The sequence below is a fragment of the Panthera onca genome, chromosome E2, assembly GCF_046562875.1.
Source record: "Panthera onca isolate mPanOnc1 chromosome E2, mPanOnc1 haplotype 2, whole genome shotgun sequence".
In the NCBI taxonomy this organism is placed as follows: domain Eukaryota; kingdom Metazoa; phylum Chordata; class Mammalia; order Carnivora; family Felidae; genus Panthera; species Panthera onca.
In genome coordinates, this window is record NC_138353.1 from 22,541,561 (window position 1) to 22,557,225 (window position 15,665).

General features: G+C 34.8%; 1 protein-coding gene across 4 annotated transcripts in view; it reads right to left on the reverse strand.

Moving 5' to 3' along the window:
• Nucleotides 1–15,665, reverse strand: part of URI1 (URI1 prefoldin like chaperone) — a 124,895-nt gene that overhangs the window by 21,176 nt on the left and 88,054 nt on the right. For 3 of the 4 annotated variants that reach the window (XM_060650863.3, XM_060650864.2, XM_060650861.3), the window contains 5 exons: nt 13,970–14,138; nt 12,205–12,538; nt 10,113–10,255; nt 9,073–9,322; nt 3,938–5,680 (listed from right to left, as the gene is read on the reverse strand). In XM_060650863.3, coding sequence (XP_060506846.1) covers nt 5,498–5,680; nt 9,073–9,322; nt 10,113–10,255; nt 12,205–12,538; nt 13,970–14,138 — 1,079 coding nt within the window. In that variant the 3' untranslated portion in view covers nt 3,938–5,497. Of the gene's footprint in view, nt 1–3,937; nt 5,681–9,072; nt 9,323–10,112; nt 10,256–12,204; nt 12,539–13,969; nt 14,139–15,665 lie in introns of those variants that run through there. The other variant, XM_060650862.3, reaches the window with a different exon arrangement.

Genomic DNA, 15,665 nt, shown 5'->3' on the forward strand with positions numbered 1-15,665 from the left:
TCAAAAATATTATGCAGTTCTTTACAAATCCATCAATTATTTAAGGGAACTACAAAAACTCCTTCATATCCTAATGATCTTCCTAGAAGATGAAATTTAAACTGAGAAAGCATTGTAAAATGTAAAAACTCGACAATATTCACCAACAGATTAAATACATAAACCACAAATATCTGTTGTAGTTAAAGAATTCATTCAACAAGCATTCAATTGAAAGTCTATATGCTACTCACCAAAAGAACACACAGATAAAGATTAGTATCCTTGAAAAGTTGTTCCTTCAAAGAGAAAAATAAATCTAATACAATGAGGTATATGCACTTCTAAAATGTGGACATATTCCAGGGCCACCTGGAATGGCTCAGTCAAGTTGAGTGTCCAACTCTTGATTTCGGCTCAGGTCATGGTCCCAGGGTCGTGGGATTGAGCCCTGCATCGGGCTCCTTGCTGAGCATGGAGCCTGCTTAAGATTCTTTCTCTCTTTCTGCCCCTCTCCCCTGCACACACTAAAATAAAAACATTTTTTAAATTAAAAAAAATAAAATTTGGAAATATTCCAATGAATGGAAAGCTCTTATAAATCACATGCATGACCAATTTCCCCAAAAAGTAAAATAAATAAAAATGTAGCAAAATGAACATGATCACTATACTTAATTTAATATTTTTGACTTTTTGAAGTCCCTTTAGGATACTAGCGTCCCAGAGTTATTATCAAAGAATCATCAATGAATGTAGATATGCAAACATACATATTAAAACCATGTCCTTAATATGAGAATACATTCAAAAACAGACTTTACACTGTTTAAAAGAAGTCATAGAGTAATTATGCACATGGCCCATCAATCCTACTTCTAGGAATCTACCTTGAAGATACCCCTTCAATGCACAAAGATACACATACACTGAACTTGCTCATTGCCATCGTTGTTTGTAATTGCAAAATACCAGGAATAATGCCCAAAGAAAGTGCTGAATAAACCATGTTACAACTACCTAAGAGAATACAAAATCTGTTTAAAAAAAAAAAAGAGAAAGATCTCTATAAACTGACATACAGTGATTACCAGAGCATACTATTAACTGAGAGGAAAAAAGTGCAAAGGAATGAGAAAATAGACTGGTATGTGCAGTGGGTAGGTGGAGAAGTGATAGCAAGATGGGAATGGAAGCAGGGTAGCAGGCAAGAAGAAGGTGTGACACTTCTCCATGTTTACCTTTTTATGTAGTTGTGACTGTCAGAACCACATTAAAGTTCACATACCCCTCACATACCACCAAGTTAAACCATTAACACCAACAAGGATGTGGAGAATCCAAACTGGAACACAAACAGTAACAAATCAACCTAATATCTGTAACATTTGTAATATTCATATTACAAATGAATAACAATCAGTGAGGGGAGTGAGAAAGAAAAAAAACTAACAACTTTGGAGAAGTTTCTTGACTAATAGCTAAAGAAAAAAAATAACATAAATAGTGCAATGTAGTTAATGAATGTTTCTCCTGGGAATAAGAATTAGCACTCTGAAACTACTTTTATGTGCATATATTTTTTTTAAGTTTATTTATCTTGAGAAAGAGAGAGAGAATATGAGAATGTGCACGTCCACACATGCCTGGTGGGGCGGGGTGGGGAGAAGGGCAGAGAGAAAGGGAGAGAGAGGATGGATGGGGAGCGCCTAGGTAGCTAAGTCGGTTAAGCATCCGAGTCGATTTCGGCTCAGGTCAATGATCTCATGGTTCACAGGATAGAGCCCCACATTGGGCTCTGCACTTGACAACGTGGAGTCTGCTTGGGATTCTCTGCCTCTCTCTGCTCCTCCCCACCCCCCAAGGGCATACACATGCTCTCTCTCAAAATAAACAAACTTTAAAAATTTCCTTAAAAAAATAAATAAAAAATAGGCAAATACATTGTAGATAGTAAACAGCAGGTTTCTCACTGTTGGGAGAAAAAAGTCACAAATAAGGAAAAACTGGAACAAATCCTGTGGCGTTAGAATCGAAGTGTCAGTATAAACTTGAATGTTTTTTAACATACAGAAACAGACAAATATGTAAACACATGCAGTGGTTATAATTTCCTAGCTCTAGGGGCGCCTGGGTGGCTCAGTCGGTTAAGTGTCTGACTTCGGCTCAGGTCATGATCTCACAATCCGTGAGTTCAAGCCCCACGTCGGGCTCTGTGCTGACAGCTCAGAGCCTGGAGCCCGTTTCAGATTCTGTGTCTCCCTCTCTCTCTGCCCCTCTCCTGTTCATGCTCTTTCTCTGTCTCAAAAATAAATAAACGTTAAAAAAAAAAATTTTTTTTTTAAATAAAAAAAATAATTTCCTAGCTCTAACTACTGAAGAAGGGTTTCTAGCAATGACACCACAATGGCAATACCCACACCCACATGAGAAATGGTGGTTTTTAAACAACTTTCTCCAATAAAAGGAATAAGGGCTCCCTGGAGAAGTGACTGATGATGATCTTAAGGCTGGAGCAGGAAAAATATAAGATAAGCCTGTACATTTTGTGGAGTTAAAATATTCAAACAAAAATATGGTGATTTCTTGAAAGAATTCAGGGTCAGGTGTGAACTCAAAGAAGTTCCTAATGGTCAAATGTAGAACAATGTGAACAAACAAAACAATGATAACTGGATCTTAACCCACAGACTAAAATAAATATCCAAGTTCATACTGATATAATTAATAAACAGTAGGGGTGGGGGTGGGGAGAGAACGGCACATCTTTTCATTACAAGAGAATTCTAAGGAATAAATGTAAAGAATAGATAAATAAATAAAGTACCCAGACACCTTGATGTTAATAAAGCTAATTAATTCTCAACAGAAGCATTAAAATAGCTTCAGAGGAGCCCCTCCACTACATTAAATTGGGGGTGGGGAGGGAAGGAAGGAAGGAAGGAAGGAAGGAAGGAAGGAAGGGCAAAACAAAATCACCATTAGGCAAATCCCACAGTAATAACTGTTGCAGACAAGATCTACCAATGAATGCAAAAATTATTGGGCTTAAGATTGAAGAGAAAAAAAAAAAAAACAATCTGCATAATCTCAAAGTATCTCCTAAAAGGTATTTATTAACTACAAACGAAAAGACAGTAACTTTATAGTGGAGAAACCCAGCAGACACCACCTTAACCAAGTGATCAAGGTTAACATAATGAATTCTGGACCCCTTGAAATGACGCAATGAAATGCACCTCTTGATATGATGCATTTCTGTGATATTCTTGCCAAAAATGCAAAACCTCATTCTAATTATGTGAGTACATCAAACTCAAACTGAGGATCATCCAACAAAATACCTGACCAGTACTCTTCCAATACTTCAAAGTCATAAAAAACAACAAACAAACAACAAACTGTCAGACTAAGGAGCAGTAATAAACAAACGCCAAGATGGGATCCTAGATAGGGTCCTGGAACAGAAAAAGAACACCTAGTGAAAAGTTGGTGAAATTCAAATAAGATCTGTAAGTCAGTCAATGGCACTGCACCAACATCAAGTTTGTGGTTTTCATAACTGTATTGTGGTTATACATTATAATTTAGCAGAAGCTAAGAGGTATACAGAAACTGTACTGTTTTGCAATTCTTCTAGAAGTCTAAAATTAGTTCAAAATTTAAAAAAAACTTCTGCTATTGTTTTACAATGGTCTAAAAGAGAACACTTATGACCAGCTTCATTTTAACCCACTGAAACGTGAATTTAACATGATAAATAAAGCTACACTAAGTTAGAGCTGAAACTCTGTTGTAAGACTGAGGCTATGAAATGGGGCTACACCACTTCATCTGGTCTTCAGCAAGACATAAGAAAATGTTATCAAACACTTTTTCTTTGCTTCTACTACCATCTTGTTCTATGAGGGAACATCTTATTTGCAAGAAGTAACATAATACATAAACAACAACAGGCTCAAATTATGAAAAATTATTTAATGACAGTACTCTTGAAATTACAGGTCTGTAAAGAATATCACAATAGTCCCACAACAAACTTTGTTACTGGGGGAAAGATCTAGCACAGCTCACTCTAATAACATTTCATTTGGGAGTCAGGAGCTCCTTTGAGTGTGTGTGATGGTATTCTTGTTTTTTTGTGGGGGAGGGGCTGAGAGAAAGTTTTAACTAAAAATATATGCACAGTTGACTAAAATTTACTAAAGAACAAATCTTCTACATTTCTAGGCTATCTTTCAAAATCAGTCCTCTGTTCTGAATTACCCATTAACTTGTGGAGATTCAGGCTCACCCCCTTATTATTAAAATACATATTCATAAAACTTTTACAGTTGTGCTGTTCTAGTTACAAATAGCTTCTACTTTTCTAGGACATAATTTCACTTTGTTTAAGCAAGAATTCATTAAAGAAACTATAAATAACCTTAAATATTTAGCCATGAATAGAGGGTGGACTGGCATTGATGGCTTATTTTAGCACTAATGCAGAATGCTTTTTAAAAGCTTCATTTCAGCATGCATCAAGCTAATGGTTAACACTTGCAGTATAACTTTCAATGTTAGAATAAATTTCTCTTTATTTTAAAGATTTTTGCTAACAGTCAATATGTTATTTCAATTATTTACTAGTAAGAAAGTAGCCCTGGAGAATGACAATGGTGGAAAAATTAAAATTAAAATTTATTTTAAAAAAATGTTTTTTTTAGCATCTACACAACCTCTCCTTCTCTCCCAAAATATAATGCCAGTTAAAAGTGAACAACTTAAGGGAGAAGAATTGCCTATGGAATTGTAAGAATTCAAGGATTCATTGTGTGGTGCATGTAGCATACATATGAATCAAAGACATTTATTTCTATAATTCAACTCTGAATCATAAAGCTCACATTTTAGAGACCAAGTTTCATAAAATTTTTACTTGAAAAAAAAAATGTTTTACAAAATACCATTCTTCCAATCAAAGAAACTTTCCCAAAGGGTACATGTAGTTTTCTGCCTCAGAGATGATAGAATGACAGTCAAAGGGGAGAGAGAGGTTTTTTAAATAGCCACCTAGCTGCAAAACCTACTAGAAGTAGATTTTTTTAAAGTGCCTTTAAAATGCTAAAGTAAGGAATATAATTGTTGAATCTATTTGAAATTTTAAAAGTTTCCTTAAAATGGTCCATATGGTATGCACAACTTCACAGCTGGCACAAAACTGCCTGTATTTAGTTCAAAACACAAAAACAATACATATGAACAGTATTCTTTGAAAAATAATTCCAAATACTGCCACCGCATCCTAAGAAAACTTAGACAACAGTATTGACAGTATTCAGAGAATTAACAAAACAAGCTGAATATTAAAGTATTCAAACATTTACTTTCTTTTTAATACCACTGATAACAGTAAGAGAACTTGCTGCCAAGTGCATTCAGGATGCCTTATTTCAACTACATGTAACATATTTTGCTATACAGATTCTAAAGAAATGCAAAACGAGGTTCTAGGATGTAAACTCCTTGGCAGGCCCTAGTTTTTCTGCTGCAATCTGGCAGCTTTGAACTTTGAAACCCTCTTGGTAGTCTCCTCTGATATTTCTGACAAGACTTCTTTTCGTTCTGGAATGGTGGGTAACACAGGATGAACCATGGTTGGGTGTGGTGTTAAGGAGGGCGATAGAAATTCTTTTTCTATTACAGTTCCAGAAAAAGCCTAGAAGACAAAAGTCAGATTATGGTAATAAAATGCAAATAAGATGCCCACAAAATCTTGATCCTGTATTTGCCAATTAGACATTTCCTTTCATTAGAAGTAAATTCTTGGGGCGCCTGAGTGGCTCAGTCGGTTAAGCATCCGACTTCAGCTCAGGTCATGATCTCATGGTTCATGGCTTCGAACCCCACATCGGGCTCTGGGCTGCCAGCTCAGAGCCTGGAGCCTGCTTTGGACTCTGTGTCTCCCTCTCTCTCTGCCCCTTCCCCACTCACGCTGTCTCTATCAAAAAATGAATAAATGTTAAAAAAAAAAAATGAATTCTTAAGATTCTTGGATAAATACACAAAAGTATAACATCAAAATATAAACTGTTTAGAGAAATCAGCTACCATTAAAATGTATCTTAATGACATCACCAAACATAAATAGATTTTGATAATATACATGTAAGAAAGCAAAATGTAAAATGAATGTTTTATCTGGGATTAAACAAAAATGGGTATGTAAAAGGTCCCCAATTTTCATACATTCACGTCCAGACCATGACGTGAAAACTAATGTATTAAACTAAAAAATGCTATTAGGGTGTCAAACGTGAGCTGACGAATTCGCTATCCTATGGAGGCCATGCTGCCAGCTAGCCAATAGCTTACTTTTCAGCGGTAGTGACATCTCTTAGGTGGTGTTCATGTATGCAATTACTTGGAATATTTTATTGCATCTTGCCTCAATTTTACTCAAGAGATCAGTGTAAACTGAAAAATTAAGTGCTGATACTAGTGGAGGCAGCATCAGTCTCAAAATTTGCTACACTTAATTCAATGATGGAAATCAGATGTTCCGCACACTCTCACTCACACACACACACACACACACACACACACACACACACACACACACAGTGGTTCTTTCGTTTCAGCTGGATATTTGCTGGATGTAATGTAGTCAACTGTTTGTTCAACTGGAACAAAAATAATGTGTACAAAATGATGGAAATACAACCAAAGATACATCTTCATATATCTTTTTACATAAAGATCTGTAAAAACCAAGGATTTGATAACAATTTTATTTTTAAGGTCTGTGGTATTTGGATCCCCCCCACCTTTCATCTTCTAAAAACTCATTACATACAAAGTAAAATTTGACACGTAAACTTTCATGTGTATTTTGCTTGCTTTTGTCTACCAAGAGTACAAACTGAGTTAAGACAGTGTATCACCTGAAAAGTTTAAAAAGCCATCCCCTCCACCTTGCCCCACCAAAGAAATGAAAAAACAAGAATGCCCCTACCCTCCCACAGTATTTCAAGAACTTGGGTGAAATCCAAGCTCTTAAAAGAAACTTCAAGTCTACTTTCTCAAAACTCCTATTGATAAAATAGGATGATAAAATAGGATGATGCTCACTGAGCCTTCTTACTATATTAAAAATGCTTTTGAAAAAAGAGACACTTCAGCGTTTAAAGATACTGAAAAGCAGATCTTTTCAAGTACTTGTCATATGCATGAACTATTTGTTTTCATGTTAAAAAAAATTTATAGCATCTAGAATGCTAACAAAAACTGTTCAATATGAAGTACAAAGCTAGTTAGAGTGAAATAAAACTAAGTCCCAGACTTGAGGTCTAGCTATACCATGATACACTAAGTCCTTATAAAGTAAAAGTTGGGCACCTGGGTGGCTCAGTCAGTTGAGTGTCTGACTCTTGATTTCAGCTCAGGTCATGACCTCATGGTGCTGAGATCGAGCCTGCACAGGGCTCTGTGCTGAGTGTGGAGCACACTTGGGATTCTCTGTCTCCCTCTCTCTCTCTCTCATAATAAGTAAACTTAAATAAATAAAAAGTAGCAAAGGTCTACATCCATTACCTGTTTTTCTAACAGTATGGAAGACTGTTAAATTGGATACTTTCTACGTCAACTGAGATGATTATATCAGGTGATATAATGGGGAGGAGAACATTCTAATTCTAATCATACATGCTGTCCCTAAATGCTAATGATCTCCATCCCCAGTGACAATTTAGTACTATTATTACCATTAAGTTACCATTCAGTATAAGCAATAGAAGTTTTACATATGCTTATTTATATATAAACATATATATTTTATATGTATTGAATGTATGCACAAATGGGTATATCAGTCTGATACAGGTATGAGTTCCCCAGTTTTTCTAAATACTTTATAAATTGAAAATTTGAGATACACCCAGAACAAAAACAATTGAAGAAATCATCCCCGGGAATAATGGAAACCCTAACATATGACTATCTCATAGATAGGAATTTTTGTTTTGGGATCCCTCAGTACCATTCCCCCCACACACAAGTGTGTGCAATGTGGTGGATAAGAATGTATATGTGTGCACTGACTTTTTCTGAGGAGAGGATCTACAACTTTCTTTAAACTGTAAAATGGCTCCATAACCCCCAAAAATAAATATGTCACTGGCACAGGCCAAAACACAGGACTTCAGATAATTACCTGCCATACAGTATTTTTTCTTTAACTAAAGCACATAAAAGAGAAAAGTATAATCTGCTACCTATAAACTATTATAAAATGACTATAGTTTGGTCTAGTAGTAATTCATTTAAAATAAGCTGCTAAATGATCTTCTTGTCAAAAAGGTAATGTATATGCAAACTAAGATACTTTAAAATTCTTATTTCACAAAAATAGAACTTTAAGACTAGTAATACTTTTCCCCAAAAAAATTTTTCTTGAACTAAGATTATAATATCTGCATTTGTGTGTTTGCTAGTGGCTATTAATTTTTTATAAATTATTAATTATCAAAAAAGAATAAGCTTAGAATTAATTAGGGTCCATGACTTTTGAGATTAAATGTATGTATCAGCTAAAGAAGCTATAAGATAAACAATGTCATTACTCAGCTGATTAACTTCAATAAATAACTATACAAAAAAAATAATAATTTAGAGATTGTAAGATTAAAGATTTATAGACCATACCAGGGAGATATAGCAGCTGCAATTTTTTAAAAAGGAGAGGAGAGCCTCTTTTAAAGAAATAACTTTTCGACTCCAAAAGTGAACTGTGAAATCAGGAAAATGAATGATATGCCCTTCTGAAATGGAGCTACCACCACTTTTTTTTTTTTTAATGTTTATTTTTGAAAGACAGAGAGAGTTGGGGGTAGGGGGAAGTGCTGGGACAGATGATCCAAAGCGGGCTCTGCGCTGACAGCAGCAAGCCCGATGCGTGGCTTGAACTCACAAACCACAAGATCACAACCTGAGCTGAAGTCAGACGCTTAACTGACTGAGCCACCCAGGCGCCCTGCTATCACCACCTTTTTAAACTCACAAAAAGTGATGAAAGATACTGTACGAAATAAAGAGTTAACAATACACACACACCTCAGGTGTTCCTGATAAAGGCAAAAGTTTCTTGTGATGGTTTTCTTCCTGTTCCTCTTCCAAAATACTCTCACTGGTGTCACTACAAGTGGCCTCTTCGCAGCTAATACTCCTCAGAACTCCCCGTCTGTCATCAAAGTCAGCAGCACTGCTTTCACTGGTGTCACTGCAAACACTGTTCTCTCTGCTGCGAGACTTCAGGATGGACTTACGAGGAACATATTCTCCATTCACAACATCAACAAAGACTCTATGATGTCCAAAAACATATACACGCACTTTAGGTAACTCATAAACTGAGGATGAATTTGTAAGATTTTAAAAAATATTTTTTAGAAATTAGAGTGTTTTTTTTCAAACTTACATCTAAAATTTTCATAATCAACAATTTTGTAGCTTCAAATGATGTATTTTACATTCTTTAAAATATGATTTTTTGGGGCCTAATACAGCACTTTATTTATAAGCATGTTCTGGGTGACAACAGTCTAATTTGTCGAAATTCTACATGTAATCTAGACCTACTTAGAAAACAATTTAGCAATTTTAACTATTTTACAAATATGGGTCATGAAAACAGTAGGTATTTCCAAATGATAACTTTCTCAACAAACAAGACAACAAAAAACTGGAACAGCAATACTTAACTTACTTCGCGGAAAGGCAAATCACATGCAAGCATCATCATAGCTGTGGCAGGAAAGCACTGCTCCAGCCCACTGGAAACCCAAACTTACATTTCTAAAGTTAACATACTACGATTTTTTCACTAGAAAGATTGAGAATGTTTAAAAGCATTGGCAAAGAGGGGGGAAAGGGGAAACTTATGCAATGTTCCAACTGTTCTGAACTGGGCAGTTGTGGTGGCTCAGCAGCTCCTGGGAGAGCCTTTAAAATACTAAGCCAACCCGATCAGAGCCCCTCACCTGTCCGTGATGGACAGGCTTCTGTGTTACAGGCAACCTGCTCCTGTAAATGTTCAGTTACAAAAAGAGGTAAGGGGACGGCAGCTTGTCCTGTTGCCCGTGAATACCACTCACCTATAAATGTCAGCGGGAGTCCTGATGGTAGGCAGTTCCTGGGCAGAATGACCACTACCAGAGCTGTTCTTTCGTTTACGTTTGGCTTCTTCTTTCTTCTCACTGAATTTTAAAGTGGTATTTTTTCCAGTATTTATTCGGACCTAAAAATTTCACAGCAAATTACAAACCTTCTGAGAAATTAAATCAAAGCCAAAACTAAAACAAATAAACTTTATAATTAAAGAAGAGAGACAGTTTTTGACATGAAATGATGTACACACTATTATAGGATTAAAAAGTCCTTACCTTAACACACTTCTACAGCATTAAATTATATCTTCTTTAATGACCAATTCTAGTCTTTAGGGATTTTATTATTGTATAGAAAACAAATTACATTTAAATTAAATGACAGATTTATTATAAGTTTTCATATCACCCCATTACTTTGATATAAATTTTTGGCTTAAATCATGCATTTCAAAACAAAGAACATAATTAACCAAAAGAAATATTTGGTAAGAAAATATAAAATTTAAGTCATAAAAGCAATATTAGATAATGCTTAATTATTTGGAATTTTTTAAATACCTCTAGTTTTTAGAAATTGGACTAAAAAATAAAAACCAACCCTGTAGGATTATTATGTCATTCTTCTACTCAACACTAACACTACACTTTCCATATTAATAATGACTGCTCTTCCTCACAAAATTCCTACAAATATTATTTATTCTTCCTATTTTATCAACATGCAAATAAGGAAGAATTTAAAGCATGAAATAAGAATCCTAAAACAAATTTCTTTTTCTGGCTATTACATCAGTTTTTTCTAAAGAACTCACAAGATGCTCCCTTTAGTCTGAAGTATTAACATATAAAAAACCATAAATTATTTCACTTCATACTACAGCAGGATAACTTAAGGGACCTTAGAAATATCAGATATGTTTTAAACATGTTTCATTAAATAATAATCACAGACACTTAAGATTGATACCACAGACCCTTAACTGTGATACAGGCAATCCCTGCACGGATATCTAGTGGTACAAAGACCAGTGCACTGAGACAAAGGACTTTCTGTTGTATTACTAGCCAGGTCTATGGACTTATAGGCCTTAAGTATAAAGATGAATTCCCAGTTGCTACTCAGAGCAGCACTGGGAGCAAGGGAATGGATTTAAGGTAGTCTATCCTTCCAATCAGAACTAACTGTTTTGATTTATTTTAAATACTGGGATCCTACAGTAAGTACAAGGGGAACAAAAAGTCTTTTGATACTAAAGAAAAGCTTAAAAACCCTGTATTAGAAGGTCTCTACAGGGGCGCCTGGGTGGCCCAGTCGGTTAAGCATCCAACTTTGGCTCAGGTCATGATCTCACAGTTCATGGGTTCAAGCCTCACGTTGGGCTCTGTGCTGATAGCTCAGAGCCTGGAACCTGCTTCAGACTCTGTGTCTCCCTCTCTCTGTCCCTCCCCTGCTTGTGTGCTCTCTCTCTCAAAAATAAACACTACTTTTAAAAAAAAAAAAGATCTCACAATAACCCCCAGTTCTTAAATGCCAAAATTCTAGAGTCACGATTACCCACAGATGTTTAGATTTACTTTATCTGAAAAGAAGCTACTTTTTACTTCCTCCTGAACTTTTCCACTTTGCTCATGATGCTCCTATTCATGTCATGCCCACACAGAAAGTAACAACCTGGCATCATTAAAAATGTAGCTAATGTAGTCACTTTCAACATCCTAAATACACCAAAACACCCACAATATAATTAACTCTAGAATTCTCAGAAAACTCTGAATGAAGGACAGGTGGAGCTACAGTAGTTGCTACTCAAATCTGATTCCTTTCCAGACCCCAAACAATTCAAATTCCACTGTGTCTTCAAAGAACAAAGGACCAATGGGAACTATCTAGACATTGACTTTTTCTCCCTGTTTTTTTTTAGATAAATTGGTCAGAACAAGAGGCAAAAGATGATTTTATTATTTGGCACTATCAACAATATTAATTACTCTAACAGTGTTCTTTTAAAGAATATTATAGAATATATTTATATTAAATTATGTTAATATTTAAATTATACACAAAAAGCATACAAACCCTCTTAGGTTCGACAGTGTGAGAAAAATATATTGTTGGTACAGAATGATCTCCAACCCCTAAAACATCATTTTCATTATCACCATCATCTTCATCATCTTCTTCTTCTTCTTCATCTTCATTACTGTGATAAGAATTTGAACCAATCATTGAACAGTTCAACTGACTATTCACTTGGCCATTGAACAGTTCTGAATGTGTAACATCCTTATAACAACTGCTGGAATGAACAGAGTCTGTTACTTGGTGCATCACATGCACATTTATGTTCTGATCTTCCTTTTCTTCTTCAGAAGATGTATCTTCTCCATTTGCAATCATAGTATCAGGCTTACTAATAAGAAAGAGAGAAAACTAAGATCAAACATACACATCAAAATACTACATGTTCTAATTTTCAGTTCATTTCAATGGGCAAAAATTAAGATTTTGAATAAGATATTTTTAACTAGAATTCTAGCTGATAAGAACGCTTTGAAATAACAACAACAAAAAACTCTATGCTAATTCTGTATGTTGTAGTTACTCAAACATAAGTAGAATATAGATGATTTTTTTACCTTTGCAAGAGGACACTGGCCACACACAACGTAAATATGATATAAATAATACAATCAAGAAATTTGCAAGAAATTCACAGAGATATGTATTTAAAGACCATAAATTATAGCCCCAGAACATTAACACTGGGGCTAATTTATTTTCTGTTTATTAACACTGGGGCTATTTATTATTATTTTCTACTTCTATATTTGGAATACTTTAAAGCATGTATTATTTTAACTTTTTATAATGAAGGATTTATATGTATGCACATGAATATAATTATATTTATACACACACATGTACATTTTTCATGCTTCATTTCTACAAAGGATTTGAAGACCTTACAAAAATAACAAAATCAAAAATGCAATAGAACTGAAATAACGTCATGCAAAAACAGAATCATGCCCAAGAAAATCACAAGATTCAAGATGGATCTTAAAAAATGGAATATTATCAGTTAATCAAAAAGACCTAAGAATTTGTAGGTGAAATGTAAAAAAATATACATATATCCTTCGTGCTTCATGTCCTATTTTTCACAGAAACTAATTACTGCATACGGTGCATCATTTAAGCAAAATAATATAGGAACTTCTGTAGTAATAGATTTCATTGAGTATTTTGACAATTCCAAGTGAGTGCTAATGTATATTTCAAACAGCAGTTTGGAAAAGTTGTTCATATATATAACTACCTGACCAAATTACAAACTGCCTGCTCGACAAACAGAAAAGTTTGTAAAGGAAAGCAAGGATAAACATTTTACAGTAACACACAAATCCACAGCAAATTTTTCTTTTTAACAAGTCATTTAGATATACAGCATTATCCTGGCTACAGTATAAAAATAATTCAGTTAAATTGTAAATATTTAAAACACCCATAATTATTATGTCGACTATCTGATATACCTTAGTACTTCATTATACAAAACATAGCTGAATCTTGTTATTAAAAACACAGGAATACGGATTTTAAGTATTTCTGTACCCACACATATGCATGGGCATGTGCATGAATGCACAAGTCCTAACAGAAAATATTCTAGAAAATTAATATATATTTTCGAGTGGGAGGATTATTGATATTTTAATATATTATACTTTTCTGTATTTTCTTCAATGAGCATGTATTGTTTTATTAACGAGGAAAAAGACTAACAAGGAAATGTGTTTAGAAACAAAATCTCTTGGAAAGATAATTTGTCATTCGGTACCTATCAAGTTCACCCAGCAATTCTTCTTGTCTCTCTAGTTCTTCAAGTCGAGCCCACAGTTCCTTATCAGCAAGCAAATCCTTGGATTTGACATCATTTGCAAAATCTGCTTCAAAAATATCTGAAGTTTTTGGTTTGGAGTGAGGTTTATGGGCAATTCGGTGTTTTGCTATTTTTTTTAAAAAAAAAGGAAAGACATGGCTGTTAATAGCCACCTTCAAAAAAGCACAAACCTAGACTTAGTGAGACTTTCTTCTGAGAAGAGGGGATATGGAGATGGGGGGAGGGAGGGGCAGCGAGGGGGGGATGCATGGCTTTTAAGCAAGCAAGACAACTCCAAGGATCCATCTCTCTCATAATCTTGCTACTCAAAGTGTGGTCCAAGGACCAGCAACACTGATATTCCTGCAGAACGTTTCAGAAGTATATACTCTCAGGGCTACCCCCAGATCTGCTAAATCACAATCTGTGTTTTAACAAGAGCCCAAGAGGATTCATATGCACATTAAAGACTGTGAAGAACTGCCTGAAAGCTTCAAAAATGCATTAGCAAAAATGGTCACAATGTACCCTAGTTATAACACAAAATTCAACACAAATAATACACATCTTCCATCCTTACTCAAGAGAATTCAGTTACTAAAGTAACACATCAAAGCCTTGTCACAGGATACTTTCAACTCTAGGCACAGCCAGGCATAAATACCCTAGGAGGAATCTATGGAAGCTAATCCCTGGAAAGTTGGACTATAATTTTGTATATGAACATTTCTCCTTTTTAAATTACTTTATCTTATTTGTAATCCTCATGTGAGGGCAGGAGATAAAGAAAATCTGAACTCAAATCCATTTGCTTTTCATCTGAAAAAAATAGACTTTTTTATAAAGCAAATTATAGCTTTGAAGAAGGCAATGAGAAGAAGTCTAAAATGCTGTTATGAGATATGGTTAACGATGACCTCCATCATACATTCAAATGTACAACACTGCTTCCTAAATCTAAAAATGTCGTAATTATGTTTCATGGCCTATTATTGTCCATAACTATTATTGATAAAACAGCATTAACACCTTTCATATTTCAGACATGTAAAATACAAAAATCTTTCATTGGTCACCACAAACAAAAATTATAACTTGTCTTTCTCTTCTTTAACTGTAATGTAGGTCTCCTTTATTTCACCTTCTGAAGCCACTTGCTATTAATTTTAATGCCATATTAGTAGAGACAGTATGGCTAGAATATGGCTCCCAAAATTGTCTCTATTTCAACCAACAAGTTATCTTCAGAGTTAATTACTAAAATATGAACTTTAAAAAATCAAAATAACTGTTAAAAGTAATGGTTTTCTACAGTAGCAAATTATAAACCATTTCTGTAATACTTTTAAAATTTTCACTGCTGTAACACTTTACAACTGACAGGGGAACCACTGCCTTTCCAGAAGGAAAAACCAAACATGTAACCCATCCCCGGCAAGAGAAAGCTATGAGGTAAGCCTGGGACAACCCGAGTACGGGATGCCACTGCAGACGACATAAAACGAATGGCTGAAATACACTTAGATTATATTCAGTCTTTCTTCCAAAAACAACATCTGAAGCTACAGTTTTAAAAGAAGAAAAACTAGCAAAAGATACATTATGACTCCACCAAGGTCAATGATCAAATTTGAGGCAGATCCATGTACAGAAT